Source organism: Pseudorca crassidens, chromosome 7 (assembly GCF_039906515.1).
Source record: "Pseudorca crassidens isolate mPseCra1 chromosome 7, mPseCra1.hap1, whole genome shotgun sequence".
In the NCBI taxonomy this organism is placed as follows: Eukaryota; Metazoa; Chordata; class Mammalia; order Artiodactyla; family Delphinidae; genus Pseudorca; species Pseudorca crassidens.
In genome coordinates, this window is record NC_090302.1 from 51714788 (window position 1) to 51733283 (window position 18496).

An 18496-nucleotide genomic window follows, 5' to 3' on the forward strand; every position below is an offset into this window, starting at 1 on the left:
TTGTAGTCTATAGAACACGTACATATCTAGAAGAGACTGTTCTAGCCTAGTCTGTTCTTCTGCCTCCTTATTCTAGATCCTTCTTTTGTGCTTGCATCAGACTGATTTTCCTAAAACATTTTTATGTTACTCCCTTGCCCTGAAAACTCATTGACCCCCTAGAGCTTGAGGGGCAACCAGAAGCCCTTGGCTGGGATTCACATGCAAGGCATTCCACAGTTTGTCCCAAAAGTAAGTTTCCAGTCTCAGCATCCGCTGTCCCCTGACGTGACCTCTACACTCCAGCCAGGCTCATCTGGTCACTGTCCCTGGAACACGTCTTGTCCTTTTCCTCCTGCATTATCCTGTTGATATTATTCTCCTCTCTTGATTGCCTTGCCACCCTCACCATCTCTGAATCACCTCCATCCTGACTCACGTCTCCACTGCCTTTGCTGATGGTGACATCTGCCTATACTGTCATCGTGGCCATTGGATCATTACTTGTAGGATTCTCGGTCTACACCTAATTTTCCCGAATAGATGGGACCCTCTTAAGAAGAAATGAAACATTTTGAATATTTCTTTGTGCCTTTTACAATGTCTAGAGCAAAGCTTTGGACAGTTGTTACATGATAACTAATGAATTAATCAAATATAAGTACCAAAGTACACCTTAAGGGAATTTCCCTGGCCGTCCAGGCCTTCCAGTGCAGGGGGTGCAGGCTCGATCCCTGGTTGGGGAGCTAAGATCTCACATGCCTCGAGGCCAAAAAAAAACAAAACATATTTAAAACAGGAGCAATACTGTAACAAATTCAATAAAGACTTAAAAAAAATGGTCCGCATAAACAAAAAATTTTTTTAAAAATCGGCCACACCAAACAAAAAAACACCCTAAGATCAAGAGTAAATGATTTGTGCATTACTTGCTTCTCTTGATAGTCCAGAAGCCTTATGAGGAATAGTATAGTTTGTCACTATACTAGCACTTGAAAGGGTGACTTAAGCTTTTGTGGTTAGAATCAATGAAGAAAGCCTGGGTGTGAGCCCTGAAAATCAGAACCATCTGGCAGCAGTATACACACAGTACCCACAGCTTGTGATCCAAGCTCTGCAGTGATTTCTGTAGAAGCCCGACGTCTTTATTCAGTGGAATTCATTTGTGTGCTCTCACTTGGTAGCCAGTCAGGGCTGTTCACAATAATGCAGCCAGGAGTCACATATTTTTAGGGATAATTTATAGAGCAGCTGCTTTGAATCATGAAACTAGTGGTTCTCCGTCTTTTGAGCACTTCAGAACCTACCGAAGGCTTTGTTGTAACTCAGGTTGCTGGGCCAGCCCTCAGAGTTTCTGATTCAGTGGGTCTGGGGTGGGGCCGAGGATGCCCATTGCTACAAATTCCCAGGTGATGGCAGTGCTGCTGATTCAAGGCCCACACTCTGAGCACCGCTGGATTAGACACATAATTGGACGCATGTTCATCTCAGCCTTGGGAAACTTCCACTTACTGGTAGCACACACATAAAGTCTGGGAGGCATAAAGATGTTTTGAACATTGACCAGGCATTTTAATTTGGAACTTTAAAATACGGTTTAGTGGTTTATAAAATAAGAATTTGGTCGTTCCACATGTCCCTGAGATGGATGCCCTCTCCTAGTGCTTTTTAAAATGTCACTGTTGGAGAGTGCTTAAACATTTTAAGAGTCTAAAATATTTAGGCATTTACTCTCATAAAGCTCACATGATTTTTATTGTTTATTTAAATGCTAGTATGAATCGAAACTTTTCCAGCATATATCTTAATTTATTCTTAAAGGTCATTATAATTTGAAAGAGGGAGTAAAATATGGGCAAGTAGAAAAGTGATCGCATTTTAATTAATTACAGTCATCTGTAGCAAAACAAATCCTTGCTTTGACCTGATGTAGCATTTTATTTGAGGTTTACTCCGAAATTTATTGAAGCCATGCTCTTGGTACTTTGAGGATTATTACTGACAACATTTTGTTTCTGGGTAAACTGAGGCCTGATTAATGGTCCTAACTAAAGTTATGATGTAGAAATTCATGAACCTGTGCCCTGATCTGAGAATGCTCCTGTCTTTGGGTTTCTGTTTAATTCTTTGCCTCCTACTGTATTTTGTTTTCTTTATCAAGAAGCTTGCTTTTGAAGGGCAGGCCCTAGGGGTATCCAGGATACCCCTAGGGCCTGCCCTAGGGGTATCCTGGATACCCCTAGGGCAGGGATGGGAACAGCAGGGATGGGAACGAACGTCTAAAATGCCTTCCTAAATGCCTATGAGATTGTATACGATGTCCCACTAATGCTTATGACTGGGTGGTAAGAGTATGTCATTCATTCCTTTTCTGATTTAAATAACTATATAATTTATCATTTTTTGTGAAACTTGTATTGCTTTTGTAATCAGGTTAACATAAAGACATGACATTGAAAACAAAAGAGTTAGATACAGAAAACCATCTATTTTGCCACTACATTGGTGTTTAAAATAAGAGATAGACCAGTGAGAAAGTTCAGGAGGAAAGAATTGCAGGTGCCTTCTCCAGACACAGGTAGAGTGATGGAATTGGAACTTCTCATCTCGTTAGCTGGGAAGAGGAGGAGAGAAGAAAGGAAAGAGATGTATAATAAGAGAGTGGCCCTGACAATGCATCGCCAGGAGCCTGAGGTGGACGGACTTGCTATCCTGTCAGAGAAAAGAGACTTCAGTGCTGACTGTAAAATGAGGCTGTAGAAACACATTTTGTTGTAGATCTCTCCCAGACCTTCCAGAGCATGCACGTTTAGTCATGCCTTCCCCGCATTCAGTCAGAGGACACTTTCTGAGCACCTGCTCTGGGCCACGTGTTGCTAGTCCTGGGAATTTCTCTCCACAGGCTTCTCCCTGCCTACGTGTGTTCAGCCCTTCTCTGTGTTTTAAAAATGAAATAACAATATCTTATTACTCCCTGGAGCTTCTAGTTTTTCCTCGTATTTATTTTGATGACAGGGTACTTGAAAAAACACTGTTCATTGATCCCTTCTGCAAATATTTACCCCCAGGTGTCCGGCAGTGTGCTCAGCACGGGGGGTGGGGGTGGGGGGTGGCGGGGGGGGGTGCACGGTGGCGCTGCTCGCTGGGTTGTCCCTTCTGACCAGAGAGAAGGCTCTTCACCGTATTCATCTGTTTCCTCATCGCTCACTTGCTCCTTTATCTCTCGAAGGCTTCTGCTTCTCCAACACTGTGCTAAAAGCACAGGGCCCTAAAGACCCAGCCCTCTATGGGTCTTTTCCAGAACGAATTTTGCTTGATCTCTTAGCGGGGTCGACACTGCAGCCTGCCCCTCTGCCATCCCTGTCAAATTTGTCCTCTGTGGCCTTGCGTTCTCTCCTCCATCCTCCAGGGTTCTGGCCTTGGCGCTCTTTTCTCCTTTCAGAACATACTCTTCCGTAACAGCTCCCTCCTCTTCCCGGATGCAGACAGTGTCTCCCTGCGGTGACTTCTGAATCTCAGCTTCCAACCTCAGCCTCTCCCATGAGTGCAGGTGTCGACTTTCTCGGCCTGGCTCCTCTCCCCCTTGTCCGTGCCCCTCTGGCCCCTTGCGTGATGAAGCCGACTTACCACCTGCATCTCTGCTGCCCCCCCAGGCCTCCTGCTCTTCCTCTTTGGCTTTTCCTGCGTCTCTGCGTCCTGATGCCCCTCAGTCCTGCAGTTCTCTTGAGCTCATCTCCCCCGTGTCTCTGGTATTTGCAGTCTGCTGAGTCTCTCCCTGACGGCTTCAGTGGCTGCCTGGTGGCTCTCCCTGCCTCTGGGCTCTCTTCCCTTTGCTTGTCTTAAGATTTGCCATCAGTTGAATCACTCCAAAGCACAGCTCTGATCCTCTGTGCTCCTTGCTCAGATATCCTCAGTGGTTCCCACCACAGCCTGGAAAGAGTTCAGAGAGCTGGTCTGAGGCTTCCCCTTGCCTGGCTGCAGTCGGCCTATCAGATGACTGGCCCTCTTTTGCCCTTTTCGCAATTCTCAACCCGACAGCCCTGTCCATCACTCTCAAGGTCCCCTCCCACTTTCCTGCTTCCATCCCTTTGTCTTTGCTGCCCTGTTCTCAGTACTCTCTTTTTCTCATTTTCACCTATTTCCTGCTCCTCTTTTAAAGTACAATGCAGGTACAGTTTTTTTCTGTGACGGTCTCTGTAATTCCTTTCTAGGTTGCATGTCATCTTTCCAGCCTTTGAGTTTCCATAAAAGTTTATGGGTGTTCCTGTATGAGAGTCCTTGTTATAATTTGTAATCCCGTCGTCCATCCTATACTGTAGACTCCCAGTGGGCAGGGGCAACCTTATACCTTGCAGCCATTTTAGGCACTTGGCCAACTCTTAGAACATTGTTTAATAAATGTCTATTGGAGAGATGACTTAGGAGTCCATTCAATTGTTTATTGGAATTGACAGCTTAACATCTAGACCCTGGGTCGGCAAACTTCAGCCTGCGGATCACTTTGGCCCACTGCCTGTGTTTGTGAATAAAGTTTTATTGCAACACAACCATGCAGCAGCCTGTACATTCTGCAGAGGAATGGCCACCAAGCCTAAAAGAGTTACTAACTGACCTTTTACAGAAGTTTGTCTCCCAGGGTCTATACCATTGTCCAGACTTCAGGATTCGGTATCAGCGGTTAGAAGGAAGTGAAGGAAACGATGTTTTCTTAAACTCTTAGCCTCTTGCTTTGGCTCTCGGATATATCTGTGTGGACATACACATAGAAAGGGCACTAGGATTTTTTATTACTTTATTTAAAGTGAAATACAGTTGATTTTGTTGTAAGACTGTTGTAGACAGCCAAGTTAACTATATTTGATCTCTAATTTCTTGACATTAGGGTAGGAATGTCTAGGTAGAAGTTACACCTGGTCAGGCTTTATGTGATTAAAATGACCCCTGCCTAAAATGTTTTTGGTGTTCTCAGTAAAAATAATCACCAAGGACCTGCCAGCTGTGCCGCCAGAGTTACGCCAGCCTCAGGAACCCTGCTGTATTCCGACCGCAGGAGCAGTAGCATGCCCAGGTGCCTTGGTCTAACGCTCTGCAGATCTTGAGGAGGAAGGCCCTACGCTGGCAAGGTTTAGAGGTAAAGTTCTGTAGGCCCCCATATTAATACCATGTTGTCTTTTTCTTTCTTTCTGTTTTTTCTTAGTAGAGGGCCGGGTGGCCATCCAGGATATTCCTGCTGCCACCAGCAGAGGGCACGTGGAGAACACACCTGACCTCGTTTCCGACTCCACCTACTACAGCAGCTTCTACCAGCCGTCTCTGTTCCCTTACTACAACAACCTGTACAACTACCCGCAGTACTCCATGGCCTTAGCCGCTGACTCCCCCTCCGGGGACATGGGAAGCCCTCTCGGGGGCTCCCCTGTGAAGAACAGCCTTCGGAGCCTCCCAGCGCCTTATATGCCCGGTCAAGCGACAGGAAACCAGTGGCAGGTAAGATGTTAGCAGAGCGTGAACTGGGTATGTGAAAACCACGCACGTAAGCACACACTCACAGACGCGCACGCCCAACTCAGCACACATGTGTGCCATTATGCAAAACGCGTAGAAAGTTTTCACTCTACCCATAACATCATTTAACCCCAGAGGTTGACTGCAAGGAATTGTAAAGAAATCTGGATATATTTGTTTCTGTTTTCAAATTTTACCTTTCTCATTCCTTCGATGTCATTTTGCATAAATACCCAGTTGGCCAGAATCAGCTTCACAAGTGGCTTATGTAAGAGGCCACATCTCCTCTAGGCTTATCCCCACGCTTTAGAGCCGCTTAGAAAATGCTGGCTGTGGTCTTCTGGGTGGCAGTAATCCCAGTGATGAATTTCGACCCTGGACGGGAGATGTGTTCTGATCTGTATGTTTGCATGGAAGGAAGGTGAGAGAAGAACTAGGTCACTGCTGTGCTGGGCCCACTTGAGAGCATTTTCAGCTGGGAATGGAGGTCAGTCTTTCATATGCTAAGTATGTGCTTCTGAAATAGTGTGCCATCGAGAGCTTTTAATATTGGGGATAAAACAAAGCATTTTGCGTTATCAGGGAGTGTTTATTCAGCACTGTTCCGCTTCCTCAGTTTTCACCATTTCTATCATGCCAGTGTATCAGCAGCAGATTCAAGGCCTGGAAAGCATTCACAGGCTGGATTACCGTGTTGTGGGAATGTGCATATGCATGAGCACTTAGACTCTGCTCCTCCAAGCACCCCTCCAGCTGTAAGATACCAATTCTGAGAGAACTGTTCTCATTTTGGATGCCTTTACTGTGCTTGGGCTTTCCCAGCTAGGCTTTGATTCCAGCACAATGCAGCGTATGTATGTGGGAGTTTAGGGTAATTGACCTTCTTATACTCACTTTTAAAAAATGTGCATTGACGTTTTCCTCAGAGCAATTCTATTCCATTTTGCATTTGTAGATGTGGGGAAGTTGTGGATACTCACATCGCCCCATTTTTTGGACTCTCACACTAGCCTTAGGGATCTGACTTCCTCGGCGTGTTAACGTGTCAGCTTTAATTCCCTGGGCTAATCATCTTCATAAGTTTTCTATACATTTTAATTTTAGAATCAGACTTTTAAAAAAGGCGTTGGAACTGAGAGGTGATATGAGTATAAAGGAAATGCGATGATTTATGGATCTTCCGGCTGGACCCCTACAGGCCTTTCAGAGTGCCAGTTGGATTTTATGATTTGGGGCAGGTTTTAGGTTGATTTCTGTTAGAGACTGTCCTCTAAGAAAGGAGAAAGAAGTAGCTTATAGTTCTTAAAAACCAGCTCATCCTACAGATTCCCATGAGCCAGGGACGACTGCTGGAGTATCCTGGTTTTCTGGCTACTTCCAGGCTTTAAGGAGAAATTAGGGAAGGTCTCTGAACCTGTTGGCTTATGAGGAAAAGGATGAGAAAGAAAATTCTTAAGTGTCTTCTGAAAGAAAGAGAGCTCACACTCAGCAGCATCAGAAATCTTCTAAGTTAATTGACCCCCCACTCTGTCAAGACCTTTCCAATGGCGTGAGATGGCTGACACACTAACGTTTGTTCTTAACTCCACCTGGAAGGCCTGGGGAGGGGGTAGCAGAAGACTTGGATTTGCTTGGAGGTCTCTTGTCAAGGTCCACCCTCTGGGGGACCCGGGACAGCCAAGAGGAGACATTCTCTTGGGCAGTAGCGTTGCCTGGTATTGGAGCGCTGCCTCAGCCGCTGTGTGCGAGGAGAGATCCCCCTAAGGGCAAGTTCTTGTACCCCTGCTGCCAAGGGTGAGAGGAAAAACGTTACCCAGACTTTCTTAGTCATGTGAGGGGCCTGCAGTTTTGATGCTGTTGGCGCCTTCTCTAGAACCACCGCTTACTAGACTGGAGAGAGGGGCGCCTGGTTAGAGGCCCAGGAGAGAAGCCAAGGCCTCATTTAACATAAGAGCTTGTTTTCAAGGAGGTCTGGGCTCAATCTATTTCCTAGTCAGTTTTCACCATTGGTAATTTATTCCCATCTTAACAGATTATTTTGCAGACATTTTACAAGTCTGTGGATTAATCTTGTAACCAGACCTGATCCCGAGCTTGACTTACAACCTTATAGTCACAGCCACAAAAATTATTTCTCTTGGAAATAAACTCTAACGTGAAAAATATAAGAGCCGACATGCATATAAGCCATCATTTTGCAAAAGGACAGGTGAAAGTCAGTCCAGGGATGGTCAGTCAGTCCCGTGATGGTCAGAGCCAAAATGGATCTTACAGAGGTCCCTTTCGCTGAGATCTGGAGCTGGGGTATCTGCTCAGCACCCACAGCTAGTTGATGACAGAGCCTTGTCCAGAAACCAGGCCTGTAGATTGAGGGAAACAGTACTGTGTGTTTTGAGACACATGGAGTCTGGCGCTTGGAGTTCTATATTCAATTCTAACTTGTGATTTAACTGTTGTGTAGCCTTGAGGAAAATACTTAACCCTCTGAAACTCAGTTGTTTTGTCTGTCAAGTGGGCATAGTACCACCTTCACAGAACTGTTGCATGAATACATAAGGCAGCATAATGACTGAAGTGTATGTGGAAGTTTCTGTGTGTACCAGCAAATGCTATGCTGATATTAACTTCTTGTGAATTTATTTCATTAACCATCATTTTCTCTTGGCCCTGCTCTTTTCTGAAATCTGTTTAATTTTCAGCCTTTTGTTCATATGTATTTTAGTTAGCTACCTCCGATCCCCTTTGTAATAAGATGGGGTATACATAATGCACATGTTTGTTATTGTTGAAAGACCATGACATGTGAATATGGACCAAGTATGAATGTATACGGAATAATTTTTATCAGGGATGGGGAAGAATTTGATCTACTTAGGAAATTGAAAACTGGAAGCATGGACAAAGATTATGGCGTAAAATATGTTTATTAAGGTGTATGTGTTATAAAGAAGTATTAAATAGAAAACACCTACAAATAGTACTTATAACCAATGTTTAAGGGATAGGAACTGTACAGCTCACTTTTTCACCAAGTCACTATGGCAGAGGTATAGGGAACAGTGATCTGGGGCAGGGCCTCCTCGTGACCTTGCTATTCCTATTGTTTCAGGAGGGCACCCTGGCTCTGCTCTTCAGACAGTGCCTTGCCTCCTTCTGGTGGAAGCCTCCTGGGGAGGGCAGGGGAGGGATCCCCTCTTGGTTGTAGCCATGCTTTCCTGTCTCCTTTTGGAAGGTGCCCCATAGCTGTGCCTGGAGGGCACTGAGCTGGTCTCTCTCACTGGACCTTCCCCCCAACCCGGTCTGACCCCAGCTCTACCTGAAGGGCCTGAATCTTAGGCAACATCCCCTCCATCTACTGTCTTGTCTCTGTTGCTAGGACCCGACTTCCCTTCTAATTCTTCACCAGAGCAATAACTTTCATGTTATCCTCCTTCCCTTGGTGCTCTGGGTAACAGTGTGTTTGGGGGGAGCAGCGTGAAAAGTTTTCAGAACAAAGAGCTCCTTTGTGATTCCTAGAAAAAATCGACTCTTGGGGCTTCCCCGGTAGCGCAGTGGTTTAGAGTCCGCCTGCCGATGCAGGGGACGCGGGTTCGTGCCCCGGTCCGGGAAGATCCCACATGCCGTGGAGCGGCTGGGCCTGTGAGCCATGGCCACTGAGCCTGCACGTCGGGAGCCTGTGCTCCGCAAGGGGAGAGGCCACAACAGTGAGAGGCCCGCGTACCGCAAACAAACAAACAAACAAAAAAACAAATCGACTCTAGTGGAGATTGTTATAATTTTTTAAAGCCAGACTTCTTAGAGATTCGTGGGGAGGGTACTGAATTATTTACAAAAAGAAATCATTGGCTTTTTATTGTAGAGTTGAGATTTCCTATAAGTCTCCCTATAAAGTCATGCAAGCCACAGATGATTATTGAGCACCTACTAAGTACAAAACCTAGTTAAAGAAAAAGAAAAAGCTAGAGCAGTCAACTGAGCCAGCATCCCAGAATCCCAAGGCTCTTTCCCAAGTGTTGCTGCCCTGCGTGCATGCTGAGAGCTGCTTTAATTGCTTTGGGTCTGTCTCCAGCCTCTGGAGATTTGTGGCCCAATCACAGATTCCTGTCATGTTGTGAAACAGGAATAACGTTTGTGACACTGGAACAAACTCACGATGAATGGCTGGTTCCACTGACCAGCAGCTCAATTTCACTTCTGCATTTAATTGCCTGCAAAAGCTGTTTATTGCCTGGTGTACTCCTTCAAGGCAACATTACCTCTTAAATAAACATGTTGTACCAGGTTGACAAGGGAGAGGTACATATCAAGTGAGCAGAAATAAATATGGGAGGACTCCGAGCTGTATCTGGGATCCCCCTGGTGGGCACCCCCTTGATTGGCTTTTCTGAAGCTTGTGCCACCAAAGGTGGAGACAGACGTTCCAGCCACAGTTGGGGTGTGGTCACATGGCAGCAGAGGTGATTCCTTCCTTCTGGTCATTCTTTGGGGCTCAGTCTGAAGTGTCTCAAGATACGGTGGCCCGTTTATGATTATGCACCTCACTGGAATACATTCGATTATTAGATAAACATGCATCCAGGTCCTACCATGTGCTAGGGATCTACCACTGAACCAAATGGACAAAAATGCAAAAAGTAGGTCTTGGGGGAAGGCTGCTATCACCTGGTACATGAGAAGGAGGTTGGGGATCATCTAAGTGCCCTGGCTTTGAAACTGAGACACAGGCAGGCAGGAAGTCAGAATCTGACCTAGGCCTTGGAGCCCAGAGAACAGCGCCCCTTGTGGGCATTACTGGGATGCGGCCCGTCAGGGCACTTGGAAACGCCGCCCCTGTTGACTGTGCTGCCTGCCCACTGTTGTTCTCCATCCTGTACGAGCAGCCTGAGGGAGCCCTGGTTTTCACACTGCCTCCTCTTTTTATGAGCGTGGTTCGGTCGAGCCTGTTAGCTTGAAGAGCTAAGAAGTGACTTCTGGCGCGTGTGCACAGCTGCAGTGCCTCCACGTCTGTGCCAGGAGGGTCCAGAGGTGGGGTGGGGGGATAGGAAGCCAAGGCTTAAACCGGGCTCCCACTCCCAGGGACACAGTTATAATAGCCAACTATTAATTAGTTCATCCATTAATTTTTAATATTTCTAAATTTTAAAAAACGGTACGTCAGAGAGAAGGTAGTAGAATGCAAAATCCACATCAATTTTGATGACAAAGTAGGGGACTTCAGATAAATCTTGTGCTCACCTCAGGCCCGTAAGCTGCACCACCAGGCCCCCGGGGTAATGTGCCTCTGGTCACCTCAGACTACTGGGTGATGCTGGCTGAGAAAGAGCAAGTGACTCCCTGAGGACCTGGGGCCTTTCTTCTCTGGGTGAGGTGCTCTCTCTACAAACACTCAGGTGATCCACTAGGCTGCCCCTCCAATCCCATCGCCCTCTTTGTCGGCTGAATAAACTAGCCCTGGCTTCCCTTCTTAGAGCAAACTGGTTATTGGCCACTATTTGTTGGTGAGCAGACACTGACAGGCTTTTTCCTCTGGAAAGAAAAAGTTTTCAAGCATGTAGAAGAGGAATTTGTAAGGCTGCATTCAGTTTAAAGCATGTAAAGGAATCTCTTTCCTCAAGAAAAGGAAATTAAATTAGATGTGGTATTTACCTTGGGCTATTAAGGCTAACCCTCCCCCGAATTTGTTTTTTTGGGGGGTTTTTTTTTGCGGTACGCGGGCCTCTCACTGTTGTGGCCTCTCCCGTTGCGGAGCACAGGCTCCGGACACGCAGGCTCAGCGGCCATGGCTCACAGGCCCAGCAGCTCTGCGGCATGTGGGATCCTCCCGGACCGGGGCACGAACCCATGTCCCCTGCATCTGCAGGCGGACTCTCAGCCACTGTGCCACCAGGGAAGCCCCCAGTTTGTTTTTTAAAAGAGAATTACAGAGACATACATTTCTGTTGATGTTGCTATAATGTGGTGTACTTATTTTGTATCTGTCTACTTTTGTGAACTCTGTTAATTCTAATAATTTTATAGATGCTTATTTTAGGGTTTCTAGATTAGATAGTCATTTCATAGAAAAATATTGATACTGACATTTTTCTTCCCCCTAAATACCTCCAAGTTCTAATTTATGTTCTTAGTGAATTATTCAGTTTAGATACCAGTGGTGGACAGCTGGTGTCATCTTGTTCCTTATTTTACTGGGAATGTGTTTTGCACTTCACTGTCCTGAATGCAGGCTGTTACCTATGCTGGTTTACAGAGAAATGAGGAAAAAAAGGACAAGGGTTTTTTTCTTACAGCTAAATTATTCAATTCAAAAAATTGTTTTTATCGGGCCCGTCCCTTTCCAACACTTTTTTAATGAAATGAGGATTTTTTTTTCATAAATGCCCTTACTTGGCAATATAAAAAGTTGGCGACTCTGTTCCTGTCTTCCCTGCCTCCTTTTTAAAAAGTTGTACTAGTGGGCTTCCCTGGTGGCACAGTGGTTGAGAGTCCGCCTGCCGATGCAGATGCAGGGGACACGGGTTTGTGCCCCGGTCCGGGAAGATCCCACATGCCGCGGAGCGGCTGGGCCCGTGAGCCATGGCCGCTGAGCCTGCGCGTCCGGAGCCTGTGCTCTGCAACGGGAGAGGCCACAACAGTGAGAGGCCCGCGTACCGCAAAAAAAAAAAAAAAAAAAAAAAAGTTGTACTAGTCCGAAGACCAGAGAGAGTCTGCAAACCAAGGCACTGGCATTGTGTCACCATGACAACAGCGGAATTCTCTGGGGTCTTCAGTGTGCTGTCTTTAGCAGCTCTCTCAACCTCACTCTTTGCAGACAGGGTGTTGTGATCTTTTCCTATCTTTTAATCTCAGCCCTGTTAACGCCTTTATGCTAGTTCAGCATTTTGTGGAGCTCCCTCACATGCACCCCAAGTAGATCCTGCTTTCTGGGACAGTGAGGATACAGGGATTGGACTTCCCAGCTCAGAAGACCAGTCTTGGAGAATCTTCCATTTAAATGTAAAAGTCATTACAGACCACGGGAAGTTTAAAGACAGTGAAGTGAAGGTGTCAGGCTTCCCAAAGTTTGAGATTGCGTTGCCTCTACTATAAACTTTCCCTTAAACGGCCTGTCAAGTCTTAGCCACATCTGCAGTTTTCTCTTCTGAAACATAATTCCTCATTAGGTTCTTCTCGTTTAAGAAGAAATAATAAACCCAGTTCTCTTGGGCCTTTACATCATATTCCTACACCTGCAGGAGACAAGCTTTGTTGGCCAGGGCACCAGTGGGCCTGGGCATCCTGGGAAGCCCCCGGAGCTGTGCAGCACAGGAATGCAGTCCTCTTTCTGTTTCTAAACGACCTCCTTGTTGACACGCACTGTCACAGAGGAATTGCTATTTTGTCACGTTCTAGATGAGTACAAGCCATGGGCACCACAGGCATCATGTGGTTTTTATTACACCTTTCCTGGAAGGAATGGTGGTTTTCTTGCACAGATTATGAAAGTTGAACGATTTGCATGCTTTGATCCTGCAAGAGGGCTGTTGTTTGCAAGAACTGGTGCCAGCGATAACAATATTCTTGGTGACTCTTGGTCTGGAACCAAAACTAAGGGAAGTGGTGGGTATTTTAGAAGCTGAACACAGATGGTAAGAGGTGGGGCTGAGGAATGCTCCTTCACTGCAGCAGTGCACACGAGAGTCATTTTTGCAGAGGATTTTGGTTAAAAATGTGTGGATTACAGAAGAAAATGGAACTGGCCTCTGGAAACCTGGGCACTGGCGGAGGCAGCTCTGACTCAGAGAGGATCTTGGGGAGGGGTCGGGCCCTGGCCCTCCTAAGGGATTCTCAGCCCAACTGAAGCAGTCCAGTAGCATCCCAGGAAATCCAGATGGAGGATAACCTCGGGTCTTAGGACCCTTTGGGAGACTCCAGTGATTCCTGGGCCGTCCTGCGGGGTCATTTCTATTCTTGCATGAGTTCAGTTTAATCTGGACTGAGCTGGGAAACCCTGGAAAGGGCTGGTCTACTCCAGGGACTACTCCATGATTCAGCTGAAGGCAGAAGGAAAGACATTATCAGTCTCCTGTGAGGTCGTTACACAATCCGATCTCTGACACAGTAGCATCAGGTTAGTAAATGATACAGTCATTTGGGGATTCTGTAATCTGCTTGAAAATTAGATAATTAGGTCACAGTTTTTAAAAGCTTTCAGATTTGATTTAGTTAGGCTGCTGGCCAAAATCTGATCTATTTCCATTTGCCTTTTTAGTTTACTTTTTTTCCTAAGTAGATGTGACTATGATATAAAATTCGTTGCCTTTCAGAATGCTTATATGTGCGCACGAGTGAGTCTCAGATTTCTTGGGAGTCCATATTTGTGTGGCCTGGTAAGTGGCCCTCATTAGTTGGATAAAGACCAAAATCAAAGGAATGCATAATAGAGGCGGATTTGCCCTATATTTGGAGATATATTAGGAATATGGTAGTAGAAAAACAAAAAGAATAGGGTTATGAAAAATTTCCATATTACAGAGTGTGCATAAGAAACTCCTTCGTGTATTTATCATTCATACCTCGAGTGCCAGCTCTGTGCCTAGCCCTGCGCTAGACTGTCCCCTCCAGTGCCAGCTCACAGTGGGTGGATGAGAGAAAGGACACATATAATTCTCTGATCGCTCCTGTGGTCAGAGTCTGGAGGTTTCCGGGGAGCTGTGGTGCTTGTGGAAGGTGAGACCTGTGCAGTGCTGTGCCCGGGGACGAGGCGAGGCGGGGTGAGGACAAGTATTTTATTATTACTGTCGTTTAGAATTGCCACTGCTTGGTGATAATTAGAAGCAGGTTGCCTTAGTGAGTTTTATTATTTTAAAAAGTGCTCTCTCTACTCCCTTACAGCCTGCACCCAGGACAGGTTGCTGTCAGCGCCCCCTTCTTGGGAGACCCCTGATCCCGAGGGCATCTCCTTGAGATGCACAACCTCCTGGGTGGGGGGAGTTCATAAGAAGATTGAGGAACAGGGAAAAGGGGATTATTTCCTCATTTCATTTTTCATTCCTTTTCACAAACACTCTTTTTGGCAATTCTTAGCCAATACTGAGAGGAGGGCAGACATAAAAATTCTGTGTATTTGGTAGTGGTATGCAACCAAAAAGGGGGAGGAGCGTTTTCTCTGTCTCTGTCTGTCTCTGTTTGATGGTGTCAGTGTAGTTTCTTGAGTTGGTTTTTAAACTTTATTAAATGTGAAAAGTAGAAACAATTCAGACAATGGATTTTTCTTTCAAATATCAAACATTTATATACTTAAAATAATTTTTGAAGTATATAACGGACAGATTTTTCTGTCTCCCTCTCTATTACTAGGTCCCTGACATACCGGTAAAAGGGCTCAGAGTCATGTGGTAACAAACCCAAAAGAGGGGTCCTTGGGTGTGACCACCGCCCTGCACTTAGGCCACACAGTGGGAAACCCGTAGGGGAGGGAGAGGTGCGTCAGGACAGTTACTGGACAGCCTGGTGCTGGGCCTTTCATACCAGCTGCTCCACTCAGCCCTGAAACACGGCCATGTCGGGGATTGGTATCCACTTCTGCGGGTGAGGAAACTGAGGCTCAGGGAGGTGAAGTAACTGCCATATCACAGGCTGGCAAGTGGGGGGCTGGAGCTGGAACCCGGGTTTACCTGGCTGACTACAGAGGGGGCACGTTTGTCCCCGTCTCTCTGCCCTCCTCGTGGGGCAGCGCACATTTCTTGGTTTTCCTGGTATGAAGCCCTGAGAGGTGTTATATAATGTTTTCTTACATCTTATGATATTGTAAGATATGACATCTTACAAAATGTTTTCAGAGACTTGACATATTAGATAGGAGGAGAGCCCTAGTCCTGATAGCATTAACCACGTTTAAGTCACACACCCATGCACTTCTGTGTGCTTTAAGGCAACAGATTTTTGGTCATTCTGTGTCATTTGGTTACTTTGAGGTGGGCTCTCCATCATGGTTTTGGAGTGGGAAGCACCTTTCCATGCTACTAACACACCGTGAATTGAGTGCGACGTGCCCATCCACGGTCACCAGGCTGCATTCCAGTTTCTGATGCCAGTTTGGGTAAAGTACATGTGTGCATGTGCTCACACTTAGCAGGTGGCCCCAGACAGGCTCCCCTTGCCCTCCAAGCAGTCTGTCATGTTCAGTACTCATAAGATACCCTTCACGCTGCTGATTTATGCTCAAAGTATCCTAATGTTTCTGACAGCTCATGTGTGACATGAATGTAACCCATATTTCTTCGAGCGGCTGACCCAAGTGGCTTATTTCCTGATACTGCTGATAGAGCTATATCTCTTGGTGTCTCCGCCATCGAGATTCTGATGGTAACATATTGTTTGTGGGTCACTAGTTTTGTCTAAAACAGTAGGTTGGAACAGCGTAGCAAAAGGTTAATTAAATTTGTCCATCAAGATGGGAACAAAAGTGGATGCCTCTGATACTTCTGGTTCTAAAATCAAAGTTCCTGAATGTGTGGTTGCAGGCATCTTTTCTTCTCCTTTTCAGACTCCCAATTTGATCTTGGAACAGTGAAAACGTGAAGAGTTGTTAAAATCCAAAAGCAATGCCTAGGTCTTTATAGTAGGCAGGTGCCTTAATTTAAAATGGGAAAGGTGGCCTGGTTTAGGAGAGAGAAGCTTCTGAGGCTGACGTGCCTGGGCATCCTGCCTTCTCTGCTTAATCCCTTGTGAGCTGAACCAAGGTTTTGATGTCTTGGACAGGTTTTTCCTATGTTCATGAGGATTACATTATGAGGACTCAAGTATCTACAGTTTCCTGTCCACCTCCCGACCCCCCTTAGATGTGAGATGTGCAAGGCACATCTTCTCTGGAAAGTGACATTAAGGATGTCACCATTCCCAAAGCTCCCTCCACCTTTCTGCAGAGGTGTAATGTCATGCTCTTAGAGACTTGCACGCTAGAGTGGAGAGTACTATGTCTCGATAGTTATTAACCCAATTTTAACAATACAAACCAGCTCTTTCACCAAAGCTGTTTCCTGTTGGCTTTTATGTGAATCATGCTTGCATTTCTGCCTGGCTCTGTGTGACTTCAGGTGGGAAGTCAGTCACACAGTTGGGTTTGTGTTTCAGATTTGTGAATGAGACAATGGGCTAGTCCCAGAGGCTGTTTCCACATGAACTGCTCCCCTCTCTTTTGTGAACCCCGAAAATGCATAAAACACTCCCAGGTTCCGGGAAAAGGAACCATTTTCAGAGTTTGGCTTTTTCTTACTGTGTACCTTTTTTTTTTTTTTTTTTTTTTTGCGCGGTACGCGGGCCTCACTGCTGTGGCCTCTCCCGTCGCGGAGCACAGGCTCGGGACGCGCAGGCTCAGTGGCCATGGCTCACGGGCCCAGCCACTCCGAAGCATGTGGGATCTTCCCGGACCGGGGCACGAACCCGCGTCCCCTGCATCAGCAGGCGGACTCTCAACCACTGCGCCACCAGGGAAGCCCCCTGTGTACCTAGTTTTGAAGGTCCTTACTTCCCCTCACCTGATCCTTACACCAGTGTCTTTCAGACATCTTAGACCAAGACCCACAATGAGAAATATTTTATATTGTGATCCAGTATATTTTATACCTACACATAAACACAAAATAAAAGTTTCATAAAACAGCTCTTACCATATTGTATACAGTGAATTCTCATATTTCTGTTGAACTCTATTCAGTTTCATTTCATTCATTTCCATACTGTTCTTAAAGGTATATATATTTGCTGATTGCAGCCGCTGAATTACTTTGGGGCCCACTAAAGGGTCACAGTGCTGCATATTGTAAAACACTGGCTAGAGGAGTAAGCTGTTCTGTCTGTGCCAGTGATGCCGATGGTGAGAACAACCAAGTGACAGAAGTTTTAGGAAGTTAGTTTGGGTTTTTTAAAATGTGGGGCTATTCGCATCTTTTTTTTTTTAACATTTTATTTGTTTATTTTTGGCTGCGTTGGGTCTTAGTTGTGGTGCATGGGCTTGGTTGCCCAGTGGCATGTAGGATCTTAGTTCCCCGACCAGGGATGGAACCTGCGTCCTCTGCCCTGGAAGGCAGATTCTTAACCACTGGACCACCAGGGAAGTCCCTATTTGCATCTTAATTGTTTTTTTACTAAGGACAAGCGAAATGGACCACTAATAAATGCAAGTGCAATCCTGGTATCATATGCCGTTTCCATATTTTAAAGTTTATAAAGTGATGTGAATTCCTATATTATGCCTTCTCCAGGGTCTATGTTTTTTCCCATAGTTAATCTTACGGTGTATTTTATGTTTTAAAAATCTACTCTGGTATTAGTCCAGCCTGGAATTGAGCTGCTTTTCTTCTATCCTTTTGGAAAAGCTCACCCACACAAGTTTTGTTTTGCTTTCACTTGTGTCACAGGCTCTGAAGCTCTGGGAAACATGGGGCTTGTAATTTTAAACGTCTTCGATGTATCATTTCTTAAATTGTTTGTCCTCTCTGCCATACTGCATGCACATCGTCTTTCTGTCTCCTTTTCCCCCCTCCCACTTCCTCTCAGGAGGAAGAGCACCTCTTGCATTTCTGGACAAACAGCTCCTGTGCTCTCCAGCCTCTAAGTGCTGACCCTCAAACACAGTTCTTTCCCCCATTGAAGGAGTCCCCCTGGCTCTTCAGGAATCCCTTCCAAGGGCCTGAGTCCTCACAGGCCAGTCTCCCTCTGTTTCCTTTTCTTGGCTCTAGGGAGGGGAGTGGAAGACATTCCATAATATAGCACCTAAGAGAAAGTAAGGTGGGCCCAGTGGAGGAAGTTAACTCCTAACGAAGTTAGGGGAGAAAAAAATAACCTCCAGGGGAACAGAGGGAGAGGGAAGGAAGAAGGGAGGGATGGATTGTAGCTGTCGGGAACCTGCTTGTGGCACATGACTCAGCATTGGGTCTGTTGATGTTTCAGTAATCTCTGAAATGTGTGTATAACAGCAGTCATTAAAAATAACTCCTTCCAGCTGTGATGTGTGGAATCCCAGAGGATGAAT

General features: G+C 45.9%; 1 protein-coding gene across 1 annotated transcript in view; it reads left to right on the forward strand.

The window, feature by feature from the left end:
• Window positions 1-18496, forward strand: part of DMRT1 (doublesex and mab-3 related transcription factor 1) — a 105502-nt gene that overhangs the window by 38809 nt on the left and 48197 nt on the right. Inside the window, exon 3 of the mRNA XM_067744242.1 lies at window positions 5180-5466. Within this exon, the coding sequence (XP_067600343.1) occupies window positions 5180-5466 (287 nt within the window). The remainder of the gene's footprint in view (window positions 1-5179; window positions 5467-18496) is intronic.